The sequence below is a fragment of the Salvelinus sp. IW2-2015 genome, linkage group LG8, assembly GCF_002910315.2.
Source record: "Salvelinus sp. IW2-2015 linkage group LG8, ASM291031v2, whole genome shotgun sequence".
NCBI classification, from domain to species: Eukaryota; Metazoa; Chordata; class Actinopteri; order Salmoniformes; family Salmonidae; genus Salvelinus; species Salvelinus sp. IW2-2015.
In genome coordinates this window covers 38,545,514-38,572,474 of record NC_036848.1, presented here as the reverse complement: position 1 = coordinate 38,572,474, position 26,961 = coordinate 38,545,514, and the positions used below count along the sequence as shown (strand labels likewise).

The following is a 26,961-nucleotide window of genomic DNA, read 5'->3' as shown; positions in this document are numbered from 1 at the left end:
GTATCTCATTTCCGGTTTTGAGGACTACAAGCTGGTGGGACCCATTGAGCTCAGTCAGCAATAAGGCAGACCGCCATAGTGACAAAAATGAGTAACCACTGACCTGCAATGGATATTAGAGGAACTGCGCAATCTTTCGGCAATCATCAAATCGCCAACACTGTAGGGTCCTTCTCACATAATTTATCGGACCATTCCTTTGTCAATTTAACTGTACACAGTTCTGAGTTCAGAAAAATACACTCTAAAAGAAACAAATAAAAATGAATCTTTTTGGTCTGACTTCTAAGGTTATCAGTAAATTAAACAATGTAGGCTTACAGATTTAGTATAAAAAGGTATTATTTTATTTCTGTTATCAACGCTGAAACTTATTAGTACGTAACAATATAAACAATTACATTTGGCAATAAACAAGTTACTTTATTTAATGCTTCATAATTTGCCCTTATATCTTTGATATAAATGTATAATATTCTGTACATCTTAACATAGAATTCCTATAATTTAAATGAATCATTGCAGTTAATCACACACATGAAGTTACCAAAATAGCACTTTACATAAATATGTTACAAATATGACACCAACACACACTAAAAGAAGCATAACCATCTCTACCTTGAGAACAAGGAAGAACAAATTTAACATGGCAGGAAAATGTYAAATATCTTTAAAATAGTAACTTAATTCAACAGTTAAATTAAACAAATGTATTTYAATGTTAATAAATAAATAAGAAAACGTAATACACATTATATACAGAAATAAATGATCAAATGAACTTTAAGTCACTGTAAGTAAGTCATACTAACTATCAAAGTATAAATCATAATTATCTTCAATACRGTTTTGAAATACAATTATTTGATGCTGGTTTATTCAACTTCAAGTCTATAATGTGTACATTGATGGGGAATTRCTATCTGTTGCCTTCGGTATTTCACTACAATTGTCATGTACACCTTTTCATGTCCTAGAAATCATCAAAAAAGCAATACAACTATCTGCACATGGAAAGAAAGAGCAGGAAATAATAATGGCTGAGTTTTGGCTGTTTGCACATTTACGATCTACATAATGGAATCTCCTGTGTCTCATTAGAGCGAGAACAATAGGAATAGGAGTTGGCCTTTGTAACTTTGTAACAGTCTCCCACTCAGTGCTCTGCAAGCTGTTTGAAGTTGATCACAAGACAGGAGCTGGAATCAAAGGCACTCAGCYTGGCCTGGGAATTCTCTCTACCCTCATCCTTTATTTATTTCTACTCTTTATCATCCCCTATGTCTCTATCCACATAATTTATATATATATATATATACTGTATATATATACACAGTGCCTTCAGAAAGTATTCACACCCATTGACTTACAGCTGAATTTAAAATGATTACATTTGGATGTTTGTCACTGGTCTACACACAATACCCCATAATGTCAAAGTGGAATTATGTATTTCAACATTTTTACCAATTAATAAAAAATGAAAAGCTGAAATGTCTTGAGTCAATAAGTATTCAACTCTTTCGTTATGGCAAGCCTAAATAAGTCAGGAGTAAAAATTTGCTTAACAAGTCACATAATAAGTTGCAAGGACTCACCGCGTTTAATAATAGTGTTTATCATAATTTTTGAATGATAATTTTTGAATTGTTGAATTTTTGTATGTGTGGGGTACATCTCCGTACCCCACACGTACAGTTAATTATATTTTAGGTCCCTGAGTCGAGCAGTGAATTTCAAACACAGATTCGACCACAAAGACCAGGGAGGTTTTCCAATGCCTGGCAAAGATGGTAGATGGGTAWAATTGAATATRCCTTTGAGCATGGTAAAGTTATTAATTACACTTTTGATGGTGCATCAATACAACCAGTCACTACAAAGATACAGGTATCCTTCCTAACTCAGTTTCCYGAGAGGAAGGAAACRGCTCAGGGATTTCACCATGAGGCCAATGGTGACTTTAAAACAGTCACAGAGTTTAATGGCTGTGACAGGAGAAAACTTAGCATGGATCAACAACATTGTAGTTGCTCCACAATACTAACCTAATTGACAGAGTGAAAAGAAGGAAGTCTGTACAGAATACAAACATTCCAAAACATGCATCCTGTTTGCAACAKGGCACWAAAGCAATTCACTTTTTGTCCTGAATACAAAGTGCTATGTTTGTMGCAAATCCAATACAACACATTACTGAGTACAACTCTCCATATTTTCAYGCATAGTGGTGGCTGCTTCATGTTATGGGCATGCTTGTAATCGTTAAGGYCTGGGYAGTTTTTCTGTATAAAAAATAAACTGACTGGAGCTAAGCACAGGCAAAATCCTAGAGGAAAAGCTGGTTCAGTCTGCTTTCCTCCAGATACTGGGAGATTAATTCACCTTTCAGCAAGACAATAACCTAAACACAAGGCCAAATCTACACTGGAGTTGCTTACCAAGAGRACAGTGAATGTTCCTGAGTGGCCGAGTTACAGTTCTGASTTAAATCTACTTGAAACTCTATGGCAAGACATGAAAATGGTTGTATAGCAATGATCAACAACCAATTTGACAGAGCTTGAAGAATAAAAAAAAGAATAATTGGCACATTTTTCCCAATCCAGGTATTGACAGCTCTTAGAGACCTACTCAGAAAGACTCACAGCTGTAATCGCTGCCAAAGGTGATCCTACAAAATAGGATCAGGGGTATAAATACTTARGTAAATMAGATATTTCTGTATTTCATTTTCAATACATTTGTAAACATTTCTTAATGCATGTTTTCACTTTGTCATTATGGGGTATTGTGTGTAGATGGTTGAAAAAAATGTATTCCGGCTGTAACACAAAAAGTCAAGGYGTATGAATACTTTCTGAAGGCACTGATGTATATATATTTATATATATWTTTTTCTCCTGAAATCATCCTTTATCCATCTCTCCTCTATCCATTTCTTGTCTCTGCCTTTCCATTTCTACCATTTATTACTGCATCCTCTGCTATCCATTTCTCTCATCCTCAACCGATCTCTACCTCAGCTTGGAACATCAGGGAAACTTGGAGTTGGATTTCCTCTAACATGAAGTCACAGTTGCTAATGCTATTTGGTTTGTAAATTGGGTGGCAATTCATGACGAAAGTCATTTGTTTCTATGTGTTTTTGTTTGTGTGTATATGCGTACTTGTGCGTACCTTGATCAGTCCCCTAGTTCCCTCCTCAGCAGTACTCCTCTCTTTGTGGATCCGGCAGGTCATTCAGATCCAGAAACACTGAAGCATTGGACAGCTTCCTTCCATTACTGGACAAGTCCAGCAATTCCTCTGCTGTGCAGCCTGAGTTGGGTACTGAGCTGATGTACATGTCCCACACCTGTTCCACATGTCCAACTTGTCCCACCCCAACCCCTGGTCCAGAGTCCAGCTCCAGAAGCTTCTGCTTGATCTTCAGGTTCTTCTCGATGTTTCTGCGCTTGTGTTTGAACTCCAGGATGGTCTTGGTGTAGCGATTGATGATGGTGACCGAGGACGCCATGCAGGCTGTGAACGAGCTCCACGCCAGGCTAGAGAGAGAGAGAGAGAGAGAGAGAGAGAGAGAGAGAGAGAGAGAGAGAGAGGGAGAGAGAGAGAGAGGAAGAGAAGAGAGGAGAAGAGAGAGAGAGAGAGAGAGAGAGAGAGAGAGAGAGAAAGAGAGAGAGAGAGAGAGAGGAGAGAGAGAGAGAAGAGAGAGAGAGAGAGAGAGAGAGAGAGAGAGAGAGAGAGAAATAATAATAATAAGAGAATGAACAGACAAACTTTTACATGTCAAAGCCACATCTTTATTGGCAGGTGTGTAGAAGTGGACTGGTAGAGAGGGAGATTAAATGTAAAAAAACTCAAAATGACATTTTTTCAAGTGATTTAAAGACCTTTCTCTCTGTGTGTGTGTGTGTGTGTGTGGTGGTGTGTGTGTGTGTGTGTTGTGTGTGTGTGTGTGTGTGTGTGTGTGTGTGTGTGTGTGTGTGTGTGTGCTTACATGTATGACCAGCTGTAGTCCCATGACTGAGGCTTCCAGTCCTCTGGCCCCAGACTGACTGTCAGCTGAAAGGCTGTGGTGAACATCATGTGGGCCACCATGCCGAGTAGACCTGGAAAGTCAAGTAAAAAAACCATCTCAATCACGTACATTCATTTCTTGGAGCAATGTTGTCGATTTTCAAAACAGAGTCCACAAGACACAAGAACTCTATTCATGCGTTTTCAAAATGGAGTTGCCTTCTCAAAACATAAATACATTCATCTAAACTATATTATAACGTAAAAATTGCTAATATATTCATAAAAAGGACACGACTGTCTGCAAAAAGATTAACSCAACCATACTTGTCTCTTGAGTCCAAGCAGACAAAACAGAACGTTCCAGTAGATCAATACATATTCTTTGCAGTCACTAAATCATGATGATCAAAATTGGGAGTACATCTATCCAATGGTGCAGAATTATGGGCAATTACTCTCCTTTTATGCATATTTCACCAAACAATTTAATACAGATCAAATCAAATATTATTCCTGATCAAAATAAATAAAAAGCACACTGTGTGCAGGATTCGTTCATCTGTATCACCACAATCCAAATTCATGTATGCAATACATAGGCTGGTTTCCTCAAAGTTTTGTAGACTTTTCATTGGCACACAGAAACACAATCCACAATAGAAATAAGGAAAGGTGAATACYAATGGAGGAACATAACTGAATGTACAGTATAGGTCTCAATCCACACCAAAGCAAAGCTCTAAAATGGAAGGTCACAAACTTGGAGATGACGATTTAGGAGTAACCCAAAGTTACTTCTATTCTCGGAATATCTGCATGTCTGCAATATTTAAATGAATGAAACTGATGGGATGATTTAGAATTGTGTGTAGTAGTATTTACTGATTGCCGGAAATAGTGAAGACAGCTGCACACATTTCTCTTCTGATGAAAACAATGTGTAAATATTCGGTGAACACTGTATTCACTGATGACATTTGTATTTAAAGTTTAGCAAAAGATGGTCTAAGATCTGCAAGCAAGGTAAAAAGGCAAGAATATTATCGGAAGTGATGTAAATGTATTTAAGCATTTGATCATTGCTGTTTTGCTATAGATACGTTTGAGCACAGATCCCAAAATATCTTCAACACGATTGGGAAAACTGTAAACTYGTCCAGCGCTGTAGAATAGAGCATTATAGAGAAGTGTGTGAAGTTCCATTTTTCACCACAGGGAGACAATGTTGAGCTATAATGGAACCTACCGTAAATCCTTGAGCGCTACTGGATGTGCAGACATTTCTTCCATCCCAGCACAAACACACCAGATTCAYCTACACTAATCCTAGTCCTAAAGTCCTTGATGATGAGTTGATAGTTGAATCATGTGTGTTAGTGCTGGGCTGGAACAAAACCTTACTGCCCCTGTAGCAGCTCTCCTAGACGAGAGTTAGAAACCACTGGATTAGAGCACTTGGTTAAGCAGAGAAGAGTTGTGCCAGTGTATGGGATTGGCAGAATGACCACTTAACTGGCCTGTTGGCTAATTTGGAGTCATGCTGCATACAATTGTAATTCTGCTCTCTTTCCCTCTCTCTGCCAAAACCTCCAGTCTCTTTCCCTCTCTCTGTAAAAACCTCCAGTCTCTTTCCCTCTCTCTGCCAAAACCTCCAGTCTCTTTCCCTCTCTCTGCCAAAACCTCCAGTCTCTTTCCCTCTCTGCCAATCATTGCCAATAAACGGTGGCAGGTAGCCTAACAGTTAGAGAGGCGAGCCAGCAACCAAAGGGTTGCCAGTTTGAATCCTGGGTCCGATGGGAYAAATCTGMCGGGAAATGAGCTGGCAACCACCTCTCTGCCAATCGTTATCTCTTTCTCCCAAGCACAGCTCAATCACCCAATCAAGAGATCAAGATTCTTTCCAGATATCCACCCACTCAGTCGACCCCAATGGCATGGAGAATATATCCGGGGCACAGGGCTGGAGTGATCCTTCTCCCTGGGATTACCCACTGTCTCCCTCCATGGGTCTCCAGGGAATGTGCGTCCTGGGGTCTCTCTCTCTCTCTCTCTCTGTCACTGTCTCTGGTGTATTAATTCCATGGATAGAGAACAGAAGATCATAGGTTTGAATCTCACTGACGCTGTGTCACCGTAAAAAATAAATGTGTTAGCATGATTAAAAAAGTTTACCCAAAATAGCTAGCATTGTTTTTAATAGTCATATTGAAATTTTCACTTTTGTTCTCAGAATGTTTTTAAAAAAGTTCAGGAAACTTATGCCTTTGTTCCCACAGCCAATGTGAAATCAAAAACATCTGTTCTCACAACTTCCAAGGAACCAAATGTGCTAGCTGGGAAGTGTTTACATGACTATTGCATACTAGGCCTACTGCCACAATCCATTCAATATCTAATTATTAGTGTGCATGTAAACGTACTGTGTCTTCCGTCAATCACACTTAGAACTTCCTTCAGGCAGCACCTCTACTAGTACACAACTTTATATTTCCCCCCTAAAACTAAGCTAGGCTTATTTCCCAGAGTGGTGGGTGAACCAAGCTGAAATTTTGGAGTAATTGTTCTCTTCTTGGTAATGGCAAAGTATAAAGTTAATCACCCATATGGGCTGTTTGTGCTAAGACAAAGACCTCTCTCTCCGCACTCTCCCTCCCCCTCCATACCCCCCTCTCTCTCTATCTCCTTTCATCCCCCCCACCCCCTCTCTCTCCCTCCATGCTCCCTCTCTCCCAGTCTAGCCTGGCCTGAAGGAGCAATAGGTCAATAACCGAAAGMTTGCTGGATCGAATCTCTGAGCTAACAAGGTCAAAATATGTTGAGGCAGACAGTTAACCCACTGTTCCCCGGGCGCCGATGATGTCGATTAAGGCYGCCCCCCGCACCTCTCTGATTCAGAGGGGTTGGGCTAAATGCGGAAGACACATTCAGTTGTACAACTGACTAGGTATCCCCCTTTCCTTCTCCATACACCCCCATTATAAAAAAAGTTTAATAATGGTTTGGTCTGGCCTCTAGCATTCTTCTGGAAATCATTACAACAAGATGCTGAGCTAGGTAAACTGTGTAAGCCTCTCTATAAACTATATCAACACATTAAAAACAGGAACAACAGTAAAACCCTTTTATTGATTACATTTGTTGTTTCTAAGCAGGACAGGATAACTCCCCTGAGATGAGACTGTTTTTTTTTGGGCGAACAATTTAATTGTGTTTTTTTAATGTCTGTTAAATCAGTGGTTGATTTGAGGTGGCTTGGTCATCCATTCCATTAAAGGGGGACATAAAATAAAGAGTTTCCTGCCATTTCATTATTCACTCTTGGTCCTTTTCTGCAAACCAAATGACCGCAAATGACTTGGATGCAAGACTGAGGTTTGGATGACAGATAGGATAGCTAACATCCACTCAGACATTATCGTCTGGTTTCCCGGATCCAGATTAAGCCTACTCCTGGATTGATGAGTGTTTGAGCATAGACCAGGAGCAGGCAAACCAGCTCCATGGTTCCAGAGTCTACTCTAGACCATCACTTATCCAACAGAACACTGAAGTCTTGTGTCTGCAGAAGGCAAGTGCTCCTCTAATAACCAACATCCATCCACTAGGACCAGATCAATACTAATCCAGACAAAACTAGACCAGCCGTCTGAAAAAGACAAATGCTCCTTGGGTGGAAACAGCCTCATAGGAAGAGTAGCACAGTCTGCAGCCCCATAGATAGCAGTGAGCTGTTTRAGCTGCCTAAYGCTGCCAGTGTGAAGACTGTGTTGATCTGCAGGGGTTCTATTGTCCCAGTCAGGAACAAAAGGTTGAGACACAAACTAACAAACTAACCATTGTTCTAACCCTAACCAAAAACAGTGAGGAGAGGAGAAAAGGGACTGACTCAATAGCAGGAAGCACATGCACGCGTGCAAACAAAAAAAAGCATGTAAAGTATGCTGTTACCTGACAGGACAGTGAATATGGCAGCGAAGGCGTTGAGTTTGAGGCCGTCGATGACGTTTCCTAAGTGACARGCCTCTATGGACATGAGGATGCCTCCGGTGGCCAGAAGGAGAATATACAGACATTCTGAAACGATACACAGCCACAGCACTCCTACAGGGAGAGAGAGAGAGAGAAGGGAGGGGTTGGGAGTGGGGGAGGGGATTGTAAGAGGGTGGGGGAGGTTAGGTGAGGGAGTTGGACAAGTGACCCCATCACCCATATCATTAACCTTCACTGTCACAGAGAAGATGCATCTGTCTCTAAGACAGACACACACGCCGCACACCACACACACACACACACACACACACACACCACTTGACCTACACTCGCTGCCTGGGCTATGAATGGTGGGTGAATGGTCCTTGATATGACCACGGAGGGTAAAACTTTACATTAAGTTGCCCCTATTACTATGTAACTACACAGTAGTAACAAAATAGTTAAACGATAGTAACATTGGTACAGTGACACAAGCCTACCAGACYAGCTAAATGCCTTCTATGCTTGCTTCGAGGCAAGCAACACTGAACCATGCATGAGAGCACCAGCTGTTCCGGACGACTGTGTGKTCTGGCTCTTCATAGCCGATGTGAGTAAGATCTTTAAACAGGTTAACATTCGTAAGGCTGCGGGGCCAGACAGAATACCAGGACGCATACTCAGAGCATMTGCTGACCAGAGCATTCACTGACAATTTCAACCTATCCCTGACCTGGTCCGTAATACCAACTTGTTTCAAGCAGACCACCCTGCCCAAGAACGCCAATCAACACCATCATCACAGACACCTTGGATTTACTCCAATTCACATACTGCCCCAACAAATGCACAGATGACACAATCTCTATTGCACTCTACACTGCCATCACCCACCTGGACTAAAGGAATACCTATGTAAGAATTCTGTTCATTGACTACAGCTCAGCATTCAACACCATAGTCCCTTCCAAGCTCAAGACCCTGGGACTGAACACCTCCCTCTGCAACTGGATCCTGCACTTCCTGACGGGCTGCCTAGGCGGTAGTATGGCAACAACACATACGCCACGCTGACCACCAACACGGGTGCCGCTCAGGGGTGTGTGTTTAGTCCCCTCCTGTACTCCCTGTTCACCCACGACTGCATGGCCGTGCATAACTCCAATACCATTATTTAGTTGACGACACGACGGTGGTAGGACTGATCACCGACYACAATGAGGCAACCTATAGGGAGGAGGTCATAGCCCTGGCAGTGTGGTGCCAGGACAACAACCTCTCCCTCAACGTCAGCAAGACAAAGGAGCTGATCGTGAACTACAGGAAACAAAGGGGRGACCACACCCCCATCCACATCGATGGGGCTGTAGTGGAGCGGATCTAGAACGTCAAGTTACTCGTTGTCCACATCACTAAGGAATTAACATGGTCCACACACACCCACACAGTTGTGAAGAGGGCACGACAGRGCCTCTTCCACCCCAGAAGCTCCCGAGCTCCCTGCCATCCAGGACCTCCTTACCAGGCAGTGTCAGAGGAAGGCCCAAAAAATTGTCAAAGATTCCAGCCACCCAAGTCATAGACTGTTTTCTCTGCTACTTCACAGCAAGCGGTGACAGTGCACCAAGTATGGAACAAACAGGACCCTGAACAGCTACCCCCAAGCCATGAGACTGCTATACAAGACTGCTAAATAGGTCATCAAAATGTTTTATCATTTAAATCTGCATTGTTGGAAAAAGATCCGTAAGTGAAAAGGTCCCGTATGTAAGCATTTCACGGTTAGTCTACACCTGTTGTTTATGAAGCATGACAAATAACATTGAATTTGATTGATTTGAGCAATACCTATGTAACTACTATGCTGTTACTATGCTGTTACTACAGTTATATTACTGTGTAGTCATATACTAATAAGGGGCAACTTATAATAAATCCATGTTATTACTAACCAATTACAGTGTAATTACATAGATTATAACACTGTTAGCTACTTTGCTATAAGACCTGTAGAATGTTAAGTGCTGCCAACCACAGTTGCAATTTTTAAGTTAAAAGTAGGCCTAGAACTCGGTTAATAATTTAATTTATTCTTCTCTCTTAGTGATCGAGCAATCATTTTTACTTGTTCCGACCAAATTCTTTAATGGTATTGGTATTTATTAGGATCCCCATCAGCCACTGCAAAAGCAGCAGCTACTCTTCCTGGGGTCGTCATGGGATTTCAATGATTAATCAAAGGTGTTCATTTAAATTTCACGGCAGGATCAAGATACATATTAAAAAGATGAAGGTAGTCTGTGATTTATGCAAATGAATCTCACATATGTGTCTCTTTCACATTTCGTTTTTTTTGTTCGTCTAGCTGAGAGTATCCCTTTAGCTATTTCAATAACTTCAATTTCCTAACCAACATATCCCCCATCACAAAAGCACACAGAAAGGTATGGACTTATTGGATGAAATCAAATCATAAAACCAACAAGGGCCCTATGGAAGTAAGTCATAATAATGCCCATTTTGGGCACAGAGGCAGTGACATAGGACTCAATTGAGTTCACAATTGGACATGTTTAATCACATCTCTCAGATTGAACAGTTAAATAGAACAGGTGAAGTTACAACCAAACCACAATCAGTTTCGGGTGTCTGTCATTCTCATTCTTTCATTCTGTCTTTCATTCTGATTTAATTCCAGCCAGTGCGTGTGTCTGGTCTTGTCCTGTTAGGAAGCTATTCAACAGTCTTTCATGTGGTACTGAATTAGGCACTGACAGGTTGTATGTTTGTGTGTGTTTGTGTGTAGTGAATTAGTGTGCCAACACGGAGGAGGTGAAAAGAATGAAGGATGGATGTCTGATTGACAGAGTGAGACGCTATCTATTCATCCTCTCTCTTTCTATCCATCCTCTTTGAAGACCTATAGAAGTCCAAACTCTGCTGGATTTGAATGAGTGACTACAGCATGGAWAACACACCAGATGATACTGATCAACTGCTTCTCGGGACCTAGATTAGCAGAATCAGGTGTGTTAATGCTGGGCAGGAACAAAAGCCTGCAATCCCAGGAGCTCCCCAGGACAACACAGTGTTTCTACTCTTCTTAAATACTGTTAGGTTTGCACTTTTCAATTGACACAMCCAAATAATCCTTCAGGATAACTTCAATCTCAGTTGAGCCCTGCATGTGAACCTACTCCATGATTATTAAGGGACTGGGTTCAATTTTCACCCTTTGAGTTGCACTTGCACTTCCTGACATAAGAGATGACTGGAATCTTGATCAAAATAAAACATAAATTTAGCCATTCACAGATGCATAGCAAATTGTGTTAATAACACATCAATTACAATGTAATAACACGTTAKTACACAAAACCTACCTCTTTCATGTGAGGGTGTGACATAAATGAAACTTCTGCAGATTTCACCTGAAATAGAATATCCCACAAAATCAAAAACAATACGGTCAAACACTCAGTCATCATATTTCTAAGGTGGCTAAACCCGTGCAGTCTTTTGCACCATCCCTGTTGAAACACACCTGATTCTACTACTCRGCAGGACGTTTTTCGGGTGTGAAAAAGCCTGCATTCGTAGCATACCCAGCAGCTCTTCGAGACGAGTGTTGGCCACCCCAGTGACACAAGATTTACACCAAACATATTGAATTTCCGRCCTTTTCTCACACTGTCGTGCAGACTATTTTATGGCATAATTACGAGACGGTAAAAATCAGTAGGCTATTTTCTCCATTCTGTTCAGAATTTATCAGTATTTCTGCCATAATGTCACTGTCTGTCACTACAGACACCCTGGTTCGATTRGAGGCAACACAACTGGCCGTGATTGGGAGTCCTATAYGTCGGCGCACAATTGGCCCAGCGTCGTCCGGYTTTGGCCGGTGTAGGCCGTCATTGTAAATACGATTTTGTTCTTAACTGACTTGCCTAGTAAAGGTTAAATAACTTTTTAAAAATCCGATAACCGGTCAGCAACAGCTATCCGTTCTAAAATAGGTATATTGTTCGGTCTATTGTTACAACTGTCGATACAATTTCTCACGCTTGACATTCTTGCTCTCGTTGAATGTAATCTTTCACTTAGGCTATCCAATATTTTTGAAGGAACGGGTAATTTCAGAGGACACTGTAGATTTATCAATAGCTCCAAATACCCTTCACATGCAATGCACGCAACTATGTCACAGTGTCGGACATCAATTAACGAAACTGCGATTGTTTAATTATTATTATTTTCTTAATGAATGATATATAGGCCTAACCATTGATTCTTGAAAAAATATAATTTAAACATGCCTCATGAGTTTAGTTCAACTGTCGTACCCCATCAGAACCCAAATTATAAACAGATTTTGTTTGTAATTTAAATGTAAACAAACATCCTCGAAACATGTTGTTGATATCATGGATATCATGAAGCCCTTACTTCCATAGCRCTGTCTATGAATTTGAGAGTGGTTAAATTTCCCCAACCCCATCCCTCAGCTATTTAACAAAACGTTATTATTGTTTGAATTTCAGATTTCAACTATATTAAAGTAAACAGTCAAATGAAAAACATATTACCTAATACAGCTCACATAACAACTATGGACATTTAATTTCTCCCGAAAGACAATAACAAATACATAGGCATAGCCTACACATTTGCATAGTCCATGATTCTGAGAACCCAATTATAACTTTCCATTTAAAAACTAGTCTATTTCCTTCATGTCTATACATGCGTGCAGGCGCGTCACGTCGCGGTGTGCGAAAAAGTTATATTCTCTTAGCTRCTCTTACCTGGTTCAAGACAACTGGGAACTTGGGGAAAAAACAAGATCCAACTGGATTTTTTTTTTGTTGACCGGTCATCCAACTCGGAATTCCAAGTTGGAAACTCCGTCCGGAAGTGAAGATCACTGACGTTATGATTTCACCTTGTTTTTRCCCCGAGTTTCCAGTTGTCGTGAAAGCACCATCTCTCTCTTACCTGTCATATTGACGTTCTCCTCGCACGAAAACCAGATCCCGGTGTGGAACTTCCTCATAATGTACTTGTCCTCGCCGGACTCCCAGATGTACTGGACCAGTCTGCTGTCGTTAATGTTCGAGCTGTTGAACCTGATACAGAACGACTGTTTCGTGGTGACCGGTCCGGTACAGAAAGGTTTTGCAACTTTCCGTGTCCCCTCGCACCAGTAGCTGGTAGTCAACGCAGACACGGCTAGAATCAGCGCGAGGAAGTTCAAGGTAAGAGCCAGGGATACCCTCCGCTGCCGATCTATCCCTCCCATAATGGCAAACGGGAATGGGAGACGCACTTAACCCCAACGTTCAACACAATATTTGGCGACTTCTCCTCAGATCCTCCTCCAGTTATCCGGCTTTCCGATAATATATCCGCGGGCAATTACAGCTGCGCGAGACTCCTGCATGTGGAGCCAATCCTCAGATATGCTCTTTTGAGAGTCTGATACTCTCACGTTGTAGCTACCCCTCCTCCCCTTCTTTCTAGTGTATCTCTCTCTGTCTCTCCTCCTCTGTTGAAGGGGAAAGGTTGCCAGCTCCTACCTGTCTGTCTGTATCCTAGTTGAGTCAGTCTGTGCAGTCAACCACACACACACACACACACACACACACACACACACACACACACACACACACACACACAACACACACACAACACACAAACACACACCACACCACACACACAACACACAACCACACACACACACCAACACACACACACACACACGAGAGGACATTCAAGGAGTGTAATGTAGTTTACAAATTTCGATTAGGAAGGCTGGTCTAACTGGCTCTTCACTTTTTATTAATCTTGTGAACGAACACATAATTCACATCGCTTCCTATCTCACTCATCAGCATAGCAGGTATGTATAAGGTAGTAACGTTACCGCAACAGCATAGCCGGTATTTATAGGGTAGCATTTATAATGTTAGCTCATTAGCGTAGCAGGCATTTATTTGGTCATGATTATAATGTTACCTCGTCAACGTAGCAGGTATCTATGGTAATGATTTAACTTTAACTTCAGCCAATGAGCATGGCACTCTAAGGAAATTCCACCATGCTTGCTGATTAACAAGTGCAATAATCACTTTCCTTTCTTTCAACCAATGGGCATACATCTAGGAGAGTATTTATATGTCAACTCAAACCTTGTGTCCCACTTGATGTTTTGCAGAAACCAGGGGGGTTCCACACACTCACACTCATACACGCTCAGTCACATCAAAACCAGATTCATTACCTCAAATAATGACAGTAATGTGTCCATTTGGCCTCTCTCCCCCGCTCTTTCTCTCTCCATCTTTCCTTCGCTCTCTCTCTCTGCTCATTTGTAACCTCTGGTCTGTGACCTACACTCTCACTGCCACAAATAACAGAATCCTCCCGCCGGGTGTGTATGTGGAGCCTACCAGTTCCTCTTCATCTCTACAGGGGTTTTGAGATAATTAGGCTCCAGTCAGTCAGTCTATGGATCTGACACATCTTTGATGCTTATTTCCCCAGCAGCCTCACAGCCAGGTTGAATCTAGTGAGTCAGTTAGTTAGTTAACCTCCTACAGCACAGCAGGTATAATCAATGAGAAAGGAAAAATACTATACCCACATCCAACTTCCAACTTTTTCAGGCGCTGGACAGAAACCAATGTAAGAGATTGAGGAATGTCTGCAAATTTGACATGTGATTTAAAAAGCTACTACTATTCCATTTGATACTTCTATAAGTACAGAGGACAGGTGGTTAGATGAACTCGGGCATGTGGGTCAAAACAGTCCATTGGAGTCGTACAGTATATACGGCTAGGTAGAAACTATTAAACATGTGAACCTGAGCCTGTGSTTGGGCTATGTAGATAAAGAAACCTGTGACTGTCGTCAGGTTCTGTCTCCAGTTTGATCTCCAGTCGCAACCAAAATGATTGGCACCCTTGCTAAAGATGAGCAAAAAAACGTTATAAAAGAAATAATACAAACACTGAGCTATATTGTATGCTCCAAAAATGTATACGAATACAATTGCTCAGAGAAAGAGATTTTGTTTAACAAGTCATCTTTTCAAAATGATTGGCACCCCGGTGTTCAATACTCCGGCACCCTCCCCTTGCSAGGATAACGGCACTGAGTGTAACAGTATAGCTTCCATCCCTCTCCTCGCCCCAACCTGGGCTCGAACCAGGGACCCTKTGCACACATCAACAACTGACCCCCACGAAGCATCGTTACCTATCGCTCCACATAAGCCGTGGCCCTTGCAGAGCAAGTGGAACAACCAATTCAAGGTCTCAGAGTGAGTGACGTCACCGATTGACACGCTATTAGCGCGCACCCCGCGAACTAGCTAGCCATTTCACGCCGGTTACATGAGCCTATTTCTAAAATGTTTTATGAGATAGGAGAACACATTTGGAGGGATTTAAGACCAGTCCTTCATGCAGGATGTTTCCAGATCCTTGATATCCTTTGTCTGCATCTCTCTTATGAACTGCCCTCTTCAATTCAATGGTGTGCGTGGCCAAAGAGCTCTATCCACTGGTGTGCGTGGCCAAAGAGCTCTATCCACTGGTGTGCGTGGCCAAAGAGCTCTATCCACTGGTGTGCGTGGCCAAAGAAGCCTCTTATCAATGGTGTGCGTGGCCAAAGAGCTCTATCCACTGGTGTGCGTGGCAAAGAGCTCTATCCACTGGTGTGCGTGGCCAAGAGCTCTATAACAGGTGTGCGTCGGCCGAATTGTGTATCCACTGGTGTGCGTGGCCAAAGAGCTCTATCCACTGGTGTGCGTGGCCAAAGAGCTCTATTTTCATGTCATCCAACAAATGTAAACCCCTGGAGTTTGCTAAACAACATTGACACTTGTATTGGATCAGTGCTATGGTAAGATGACATGAAAATAAAGCTCTTTGGCCACCAGTGGTGGGTTTGGCGTTGAAAGAAGGATGCATATGTAGAAAAGAACCTCACACCTTTGATGTTATGGGGCTATTTTGCTTCCATTGCTCCTGGGCACTTGTTAAGGTCAACGGCATCATGAACTATACCCAGTACCATGACATTTTAGCCAAAAACCTACTTGCCTCTTCRAAGACAATAATCACAAGCACACATCTAAAATCGACAAAGAAATGGTTAATTGACCCTTCAAAATCAACATTTTGCAATGGCCATCTCAGTCCCCGGACCTGAACCCCATTGAGAACCTGTGGTATGAATTGGAAAGAGCAGTAAATAAGCTTAGACGAAGGATATTGAGGACCTAGAAAGATTTTGTTTGGAGGAATGGTTTAAGATCCCTCCCAATGTGTTCTCCAATCTCATAAAACATTTTAGAAAAAGGCTCAGTGCCATTATCCTTGCAAGGGGAGAGTACAAACGGGGGTGACAATAGTTTTGACTCCCATCATTTTGAGATAGTTTTACTTCTCAAACAAAATATTTTTCTCTGAGCCATTGTATTAGTATAAAACTATTTAAGTTCCCAATTTTTTTGTTTTTTCAGTATTTGTATTATTTATTTGATATAGTCTTTTTGGCTCATCTTTATCAAGCGTGCCAATAATTTGGTCATGAGTCCTAGGGCTGTAGCGGTCATGAAATTTTGTCAGCCAGTGATTGTCAAGCAAATAGCTGCCGGTCTCACGGTAATCAGTCCCTCCAGGATTCTGCGATCGCATAATTCAATGCAAAATCAACCAATCAGTTCATATTATGCGAGAGCTCACAATGTTGATCAATCCCCGCACTTTTAGCGCATGAAAGGGTCCAATCGAAAGCGGGTTCCTAATTTTGACCAATTACTTCACTGTTATCGTGGAAAACGGTCCAATCCAACCACACGTCAACAAAGTTTTTTTCCCCCTGGCCTGTCAGCGTTTTTACGTGCGAAGATGATAGGTGATTGTTGATGGCTGACAGGCAGTACAATGAATAGAAATCAATCTCATTTGCCAACAAAAATAATGTGCGAAACAATTTCCAAATGTTTTTGGAAACAAGAGAAAGTCGACAAACAGTAACTTCGAATCAGCAAAGCATATGAGAATGTCAGAACAGTTCCCACAGCAGCGGCAGATCACCATGACTGAAGTGGTAGCAGCGAAGACTGTGGCAAGCGCTGAAAGAATCAAGGTGAGTGGCGTTTTATTCAAACCTTTACTCCGCTACCCTTGGCTTTAGTAGGGTGGTCGGCACTCTGCTCTCCCAAGTCTGTCTTTGGAGAGCGCTGCTCAAAGCACTGAGTGGAATTTGTCAGCTTTGCCGTGTTAAACTCTGTAAAACTTAATACGGATCACGAAAGCACCATCTTTCTGGATTTTTTAAAATGGTAATACTGTTTTAAAAGTACATATCCGGTGGCAGGGTAGCCTAGTGGTTAGAGCGTTGGACTAGTAACTGCAAGGTTGCAAGTTCGACTCCCCGAGCTGGCAAGGTACAAATCTGTCGTTCTGACCCTGAACAAGGCACCCACTTCAAAATACTTGATTGTGATTTTTTTCTGAAAGGGTCGTAAGGGAGATAAAAAACTGAAAACTTAAAAATAGTGTATTGTGGTTGATATTTTACCTTTATTTAACTAGGCAAGTCAGTTAAGAACAAATTCTTATTTTCAATGACAGCCTAGGAAAAAATCCAGAAAGATGGTGCTTTCGTGATCCATATTAAGTTTTATAGAGTTTAACACGGCAAAGCTGACAAATTCCACTCAGTGCTTTGAGCAGCGCTCTCCAAAGACAGACTTGGGAGAGCAGAGTGCCGACCACCCTACTAAAGCCAAGGGTAGCGGAGTAAAGGTTTGAATAAAACGCCACTCACCTTGATTCTTTCAGCTCTTGCCACAGTCTTCGCTAGGCTGTCATTGAAAATAAGAATTTGTTCTTAACTGACTTGCCTAGTTAAATAAAGGTAAAATATCAACCACAATACACTATTTTTAAGTTTTCAGTTTTTTTATCTCCCTTACGACCCTTTCAGAAAAAAATCACAATCAAGTATTTTGAAGACAACTTATGCGAAATAATTATCGATCCTCAAATGGAAAGCGATTGATCAGCTATGAATATATTTGTTTTTTTTAGAGAGAGTGTGTGAGTGGGAATGGAAGGTGCATCTCGTGTTGATAGCAAGCCCCAAGCCTGATGTATGTGTGAGTGGATTATGACAGAGCTGTTTGTTCAGGAAAATAAACAAAATTGAGCACTTTAGATGTATCAAATAGTTTTTGTATTATGTATTCTGCCTAAAATCGTCCTAAAACTGAGCACAGATGACTTTTTATTGCTTTATATGAAATTAACGTGAAAAGAACATTGCAAAATGTAACGCAGAATTTCAGAAAAGCTGCTGCAAAATCAAGCATTTTTGGCGGCAGAAATCACAAAAAAATGGCTCGAAATCCTGGAGGGACTGGTTAATTAACATAAACACATTTAGCATCTCCTGGCTTTCACGCATAGCCTACAAGCCACTGATACAGACCTTTGGAACATCTACATTTGAAAAAGTCTCATAKATCCATGTAATCTAGCCCACACTATCACAATAAATCCATTATTTATTTTAGACAGGTCTAAAGAAACATGATATGAAGAAAATGTAGTCTATTWCAGAAGAACAGAACAGCATACTCTGAGTTGTACRRATGTTAGTGTAACGGCTGTTGTCGGGAGAAGGAGAAGACCAAGGTGCAGCGTGGTAAGTATTCATAATACTTTTAATAAATACGAATACTTGAACAAAAAACAACAAAACGACAAGCGAACAGTTCTGCAAGGTGCAATACACAAAACAGAAAACAACTACCCACAAACACAGGTGGGAACAGGCTACCTAAGTATGGTTCTCAATCAGAGACGATTGACAGCTGCCTCTGATTGGGAACCATACCAGGCCAAACACATAGAAATACAACACACAGAACAAAACATAGAATGCCCACCACAACTCACGCCCTGACCAACCAAAATAGAGACATAAAAAGGATCTCTAAGGTCAGGGCYTGACAGTTAGGCCCTGATCTGGCTATGCCATATGGCTGTGGGCTACACTAGTTCATTTAGCAGACAAGATTTGCTTAGAATGCCATGGCATTATTTTATATTATTTTATAGTATGAAGAATACAATTGAACATAGCTGAATAAAATAGAAAGGATATTTTCTCCAAATGATTTGAGGGAGTGTGCACATYCGGTTATTCTGTGTTAAGCAGTTAACAAATAAACAGGTACTCCTACATGCTTAATTTAGAGTTATTTATGTTACTATGTTGTGATCAAATGTTGGGCTATATGATTTGATTTTGAATACATTCTAAGGCGTCATGATGTGACAAATGATGAAAGTTGCATGAAAGGCATGATCTCTGCTTTGTTTTTTTGAGCAGGCTGTACACACTTCATCAGTCTCTCATTCACAATTTGACAAGCACTTGATAATGCCTCGAATGCCTGGCTTCATTCCTTTTGTGTGGCCATAATGCCCCRTAAAAAAATCCATGCCTTTTGTGGCCAGTGGCTGTTGTGCTCTTGSCTGAATATAATAATTATAATTCCCTTCACCTGGCTGCGTGCTGAAGCACCTCTCACTCACATGGCTTTGTCACGTGATCGGATCTTTCTCACAGGCTACAAGTGAAGACAGACACATCGGGGACGCAACTGCGAGCGTCCTTATCCAATTCCTAGGCACATATTGAAGATATTGTAAGAACTGTCCACGTTTACTTTTTGTCAGCCAACAAGATGAGTAGGCCTAACGAACAGGCTAGTACTTTTGCTATGTCAATCTYCTATCCCCTATATTACAAAAATTWACCTATTAATTTCTGTGCTAGAAATAAATATTCCAAACTTAGTCTGGGACAGTTGTGGGATGCKATAGATCCCAAATTAATACAACCACTAGCATCAAAAAAACTGTTTTAAGCAATGAGCCTGACACAACAGATGACAACGTTTAGCTTTAAATGTTGCTAAACTATTAGGATATTGATTCATATTATAAGCGCAGCAGTGTGCACACGGCAGTAGGCTATAAGCGCATATGTTCCATTAGCAGGAAAACACCATTCTCAAAAGTGACCACAAATGCGATTATGCATGTAATGCTTTTATTATAAAAGGTGCATTGTTATGGTGAAAATMATCTTCCCCAAACTTGAAACTCACGCYCTGCTTATGCATGCCAGTTAGGCTCWACATCCGTTGTAAAGCGGATTAATGTGCTGCATTTTAAGATGTTATATGGCCACTTTAGTTGTGTTACAAACCTTATCAAAACATATGGGCCTTTGGGCTAGGCTACATGAGGTGTGCGACTATGATTTGATAAAGTCGCAACAAAAAAGCATGCGCTGTTTGCCTTAAGCTGTACATCATTCACAAGTGATAATATATCATTTACAAGTGATAGGCTGATATCGTTACACATCACACTATTCTTGATTTAATCCTGTCTTTACATATACTAAATAATATATGTGTGAAATTTGTTTTGATTTGAATGGACAATTATCATGCACCTGTTTTGAAACGGGCAGCGAGAAAAAATACATGTCATCTATGCAGTTAAATGCGAATGGAGGACACTTTTCTGTGGTTCATTTTCATGTCAGTCAGGTAGGCTATTCACCTGTTTTTAAAGAGAAGCAATGTGCTTAATATTAGGAAAGTTGAGAAATAAATATAGGAGGTATTACGTTTTGGGTAAGACCCAAATGCAAACTGTGTTGAAGTAACAATGTTTATTACAGCAACAGGGGCAGGCAAACAACAGGTCAAGGCAGGCAGGGGTCGATAATCCAGAGTGGTGGGGCAAAGGTATAGGACGGCAGGCAGGCTCAGGTCAGGCAGAGGTTGGTAATCCAGAGTAGGGGCAAAGGTACAGGACGGCAGGCAGGGTCAGGGGCAGGCAGAGTGGTCAGGCAGGCGGGCTCAGAGTCCGGACAGGCAAGCGTCAAAACCAGGAGGGCGAGAAAAAGAGAGACTGGGGAAAAACAGGAGCTGAGAAAAACGCTCGTTGACAAGACAAGACGAACTGGCAACYGACAAACAGAGAACACAGGTATAAATACACAGGGGATAATGGGGAAGATGGGCGACACCTGGAGGGGGGTGGAGACAATCACAAGGACAGGTGAAACAGATCAGGGTGTGACAGTAGGCCTAACCTATAGAAAGTTGATGGGATCCTCCTCTTTTTAATAGAGGCCATCACTCAGTTTTGTCACGCAAATGCATAGCCTATAGAAAGGATGCGCAACATCAGCTCACGGGCTCTCATGAAGTGTTTATATTTTCGATGACATTTGCACTGTTGTCAGAGTAATTAGAGGGAGTTTGGTAGGCTACTAATGACCATRAGCATTATCAGAGCTTGGAGAAGCCTGATTACCGTGACTAAATGGTCACGTGGAATTTGACTGCCGTCATGACTTGTGACCTCCGGTGTGGCGTTAATACGGTCACCGTAACAGCCCTAGTCATGACTGTATCTGACCCGAGCACACAGAGATCACATCGCTCGGCTCTGTTTGACTGGCATTCTCAATATGCAGCAATGGGATGGATAGAGSTGGATGGCTGTTTGAAACACTGTCTGTCTAAAGAGAAACCCCATCCAAGGTCACTCTGTACCAGGGTTTCCGTTAACTTTTGGCTTATAAAAATATAGAAAAGCTGATAAATCAAATTGSCACCTGGCAATTGTCCAGGAGAAGAAGAAAATTGCAAAACCATTGCAAAACAATGCTTTTTAGCTTATTCATTGATAGTAATACCAGTCGATATAAATATATTTTACTGGTCATGCTTATCGGTCTATAGGTTCATTTAAATAATTTACTGGAATTAAATTGACGCGTGTGTAGGCTACAGTATATTCCTTATGTATCTTGTTTATCACACCTATACAGTATATACATACAGAGCCTTTGAGCGGAAAATTGGTCAGACCGTGAGAGCCGCTGCTGCAGCATCTCAAACGTCAACAGAAGGCAGGCTTCYTCAGCACATCACACGCCACTTTGCAATGAGCTGTGGGCAGTAGGATATGCATTTTGAAAACATACTTCATTGTTTGAAACCATAACATTTTAATATATATTATGAGGCATGTCTTACCTTGCTTCAAAGTAGCCTATAAGATCTCCTCTTTCTAAATTTCMAACCGATATTTTAATCTGTCACATGAAACCGCTCGCTTTTCCCGCTAATTGCATTATGGAATGGACATTCATGCATAGCCTACTGTTTTGTGCGCATTGCTACTGTACGCTGATAATGTGACAAAATAATAGTTTATTAACATTTTAAGCTAAATGTTCTGATCTGTTGCATCAGACTAATTGCTTTTTAATGTTTAAAAAAAAAATATAGCCTAGGCCTACTGGTTGTATGAATTTGGGCTCTAACTTGACACAACTGTCCCAGAGTCTGTTTAGAATAGGCTATTTCTTGACAAGTTGACCAATAGAATAGGTAAACTTTTCTATTGTGGGGGATAGTAGATTGACATAAGGCTAGTGATTTTTGCTGTTCATTACTTGTATTGTTTGCTGTTTGTGTCACGGCATTCATCGGAGGAAGAAGGTGAGGACCAAAGCGCAGCGTGGTACGTGTTCATGTTGTTTATTGACACTGAACACTAAATACAAAATAATAAAAAGAATAGCCAAAACAGTTCTGCAAGGTGCAACCAACACTAAACAGAAAATAACCACCCACAACTAAACAGTGGGAAAACAGGCTACCTAAGTATGGTTCTCAATCAGAGACAACGAAAAACAGCTGTCCCTGCTTAAGAACCATACCCGGCAAAAACATAGAAATACAAAACCTAGACATACAAACATAGAATGCCCACCCACATCACACCCTGACCAAACAAAAAATAGAAACAGTATAAAGCATCTACGGTGGCGTCAAACCTGAACCTATTAGGGGGGGTCTGGTGGGGCATTACTCGCGGTGGGGTTCTTGGTGAGGGGACGTGGCCCTGCTTCCATCTTTGGCTCGTGCCACTTTAGTAATGCCTTGGAGCGGCGGAACCTCCCCGTGACACCCGGACAGAGGACGCCACTGGACTGATGGTCGAGTCTGGAGTGAGTGGCGCTCTGAACTGCCGGGCGCCTCTGGCGCCTTGGACGTGACGGCGCCTCTAGGGTCGTGGACTGCGGGCGGTCTGGCAGCGCCGTACGGCGGGCGACTCTGGCAGCGCCGACAGGCGAGGCGACTCGGCAGGCCGGACAGGCGGGCCGAAGCCACTCCTGCATTTTCTTGGATGTGTTCTTTTCGGTCGTTGTCCTGTTTGGAAGGTGAACCTTCACCCAAGTCTGAGGTCCTGAGCACTCTGGAGCTGGTTTTCATCAAGTATCTCTCTGTACTTTGCTTCAGTTCATCTTTCCCTCGATCCTGACTAGTCTCTCGTCCCTGCGCTGAAACTCCCCACAGCATGATGCTGCCAGCTCCATGCTTCACCAAAGAGTTCAATCTTGATTTCATCAGACCAGAGAATCTGTTTTTCAGGTCTGAGAGTCCTTTATGTGCCTTTGGCAAACTCCAAGTGGGCTGTCATGTGCCTTTACTGAGGAGTGGCTTCCTCTGGCCACTCTACATAAAGGCCTGATTGGTGTAGGGCTGCAGAGATGGTTGTTCTTCTGAAGGTTTCCCTCAGAGGATATCTGGAGCTGTGTCAGAGTGACCATTGAGTTCTTGGTCACCTCCCTGACCAAGGCCCTTCTCCCCGATTGCTCAGTCTGTCCGGGCGGCCAGCTCTAGGAAGTCTTGGGTGGTTTCAAACTTCTTCCATTTTAAGAATGATGGAGGCAACTGTGTTTTTGGGGACCTTCATTGCTGCAGAAAATGTTTGTACCCTTCCCAGATCTGTGCCTCGATGCAATCCTGTCTCGGAGCTCGACAGACCATTCGTTCGATCATATTGCTTGGTTTTTGCTCTGACATGCACTGTCAATTGTGGGACTTATATAGACAGGTGTGTGCCTTTCCAAATCATGTCCAATCAATTGAATTACCACAGGTGGACTCAGTCAAGTTGTAGAAACATCTCAGGATGATCAATGGAAACAGGATGCCACCGAAGCTCAATTTTGAGTCTATAGCAAAGGGTCTGAATTATTTGTAAATATGTTTTTTACGTTTTATGTATGTGCAACAATTTCCAAACCTGTTTTCACTTTGTCATTATGGGTAATTGTGTGGTTTATTCAATCATTTTAAAATAAGGCTGTTACGTAAAAAATGTGAAAAAGTCAGGGGCTCTGAATACTTTCTGAATGCACTGTATATAGTATACATATATGGCTCTGGCCTAGCTTGTGCATGAGTTGTAAAGACATCAAACTAGCCCAACCTTTACATTATTTAAATTAAACCATTTGGAATATCAGCTCATCTCATTGGACAGACTGACTGTTTTATACCAGTTAACATCTACCAATCACTTTTTCTGTTTATACCTGCCTGGGAGGGAATGGAAGAAGGAGAGGGGTGGAGGAAAATACACGAGGATAGGACAATGAACCATACTGTCTTGGATTTTTATCTCTGTTCAATTTCTCACATCTTCTAGCTTTGTATCCTTTTCAAAGAGGGGAACCAATTMTCCTCCACTCATACCTCCTACAAAACATTTTCAAGAGGATGCAAGGAAAGACTAATTAGGACACATTTTWGTTTTTTWWATTCTGTTACACATCTTTCAGGAGATCCGAGAAGCCGTGTGGAGTATTCCAAACAGGCCAAGGACTGGGTACAGAAGCGTGTCTGAAGAGGAGACATTCAACTTTAGAACCCGATTGATCCAGCAGGCTGTCAAGCGGCTGGAAGATAACAAAGACCCAGACTTCAAAGTTGACACACCAGACCTACCTTCCAAACATTGCCCCAGTTYAAAAACCAACCAAGGAGGAGCTAGTGGCAAAACTTTTCAGCCTAACTTTGCAACTAACTTTAGTTAGCCTATTGATGGCAGTCTGATGTTGTGGAATGCCATCAATAACATGTTATGCAATCATTGGTAGCTTTGTGCAGTGTGACTCCTATATAGACCACCTGGAACAGCACCATTGTCCACCTCGGGGGTGTATTCATTCAGGTAAACTCATGGGCATAGAAATCAGAATGAGTAGAACAGGCTTAGAACCTCTAACCCTGGCAATTTGACTGGTCAGCTCATTGGTATTCTTGCAATGGCTGCCTGGTGGTGTCATCAAATACAATTTTATTTGTCACTTGCTTTGTAATCAACAGGTGGAGAACTACAGTGAAATGCTTACTTACYGGCCCGTCCCAACAATGCAGAATGAGAAAATAGAGAAATAATAGAAAAGTAATAYCACGTTTTAATAAAAGTAATAATAAATACACAATAAGTAATGCTAACTTGGCTATATACACGGGGTACCAGTACTGAGTCGYTGTGCAGGGGTATGAGGTAATTGAGGTAGATATGTACATATAACTACGAATAAGGTGACAGATAATAAACAGTAATAGCAGCGTATGTGATTGGTCAAAAAAAGTTGGTGCAAAAAGAGCAATGCAGATAGTCTGGGTAGCTATTTTGTTAACTAGTTAGCAGTCTTCTGGCTTGGGGGTTGAAGCTGTTCAGGGTCCTGTTGGTTCCAGACTTGGAGCATCGGTACCGCTTGCTGTGCGTGATGCAATCATTTCCATGATAAWATGGAATGTTCATTCAAATGATGCTACCTGATGTGATTCATGCCATGGAATCACAACAAATCACAGCACAGATTGATGGGTACACTTCCTGATTTTACTTTACGCTTTTACTTCCGGCTTTGCTACTATGGGTACTCTCGCAATGGCCGGCAGTCCACCAATTATACCATCATTGTCTTGAATGGTAACACCCGTTCTATTCAATGAGGGGATTCAATGAATCTGGCCCGGGCATCCAGGAAGTTATGTTTTGCCCCGGGTGAAGTTTTGGAACCATGCTGCCTCCCAGGTGTGAGCCAGCACATGGAGTACTGAGTCAGCTTCTCAACCAATGTGTTTTGAGAAAGAGAGAGGACACGAAGAGTATGCAATTGGGATCTTCCCTGTGTTTTACATAACGCCACGGTCCTATAGGTTTTTAATCCGACCCTAATCAAGCTCAGCTGTTGGAGTGTGAACCTACAAGACGGTTGGTTGCTCTCCAGGAACATGTTTGTAAATACCTGGTCTAACTAATGCTGAGTGACACTGTGAATGGCATAGTAACTGTGTAATTGTTGTTTAATAATAACATAAAATGATTTAACTTTTTTTTTTTAAATACACAATGTATTTCTTGAAAATGTTATTCGTATAAGACGCTATGAGCCTCCTCAACTTCCTGGAATCCAATGTAGCTGCTGTTGGGGTCAGGGTAGTTGGATGTAATTGCTGCCACCACAGAGGCTGGGAGTACCTGTCGTTGGCCTCGACCTAGATGTTCTCCCCTCAGCATCCACTCCAGGGTGATCCGATAAGAAACCAGTCTGTATTTGGTCCCATGTTTTATGAGTTGAAATAAAAGATCCCAGAAATGTTCCATACGCACAAAAAGCTTATTTCTCTCAAATTGTGGACGGACCCTCCACCTCCAAATCGATCCCGCTCCAGAGTACAGGCCTCGGTGTAATGTTCATTCCTTCGACGATAAATGCGAATTCGACCATCACCCCTGGGGAGACAGAAGCGCGACTCGTCAGTGAAGAGCACTTTRTGCCAGTCTTTTCTGGTCCTGCGACGGTGGGTTTGTGCCCATAGGCAACGTTGTTTGCCGGTGATGTCTGGTGAGGACCTGCCTTACAACCAGACCTACAAGCCGTCAGTCCAGCCTCTCTCGGCCTATTGCGGACAGTCTGAGCACTGATGGAGGGATTGTGCGTTCCTGGTGTAACTCGGGCAGTTGTTGTTGCCAT

At 41.9% G+C, this 26,961-nt stretch overlaps 1 protein-coding gene across 1 annotated transcript; it reads right to left on the bottom strand.

Annotated features, from left to right (window-relative positions):
* Positions 1-358: 358 nt before the first annotated feature.
* gsg1l2b (gsg1-like 2b) lies at positions 359-13,451 on the bottom strand. Its single transcript, XM_023991942.2, has 5 exons — positions 12,997-13,451; positions 11,382-11,429; positions 7,975-8,127; positions 4,004-4,115; positions 359-3,551 (listed from the first exon to the last, which is right to left on the bottom strand). The coding sequence occupies exons 1-5, from the start codon at positions 13,298-13,300 to the stop codon at positions 3,209-3,211; spliced, it is 960 nt and encodes a 319-aa protein (XP_023847710.1). The 5' UTR covers positions 13,301-13,451; the 3' UTR covers positions 359-3,208.
* Between the last annotated feature and the right edge of the window lie 13,510 nt (positions 13,452-26,961).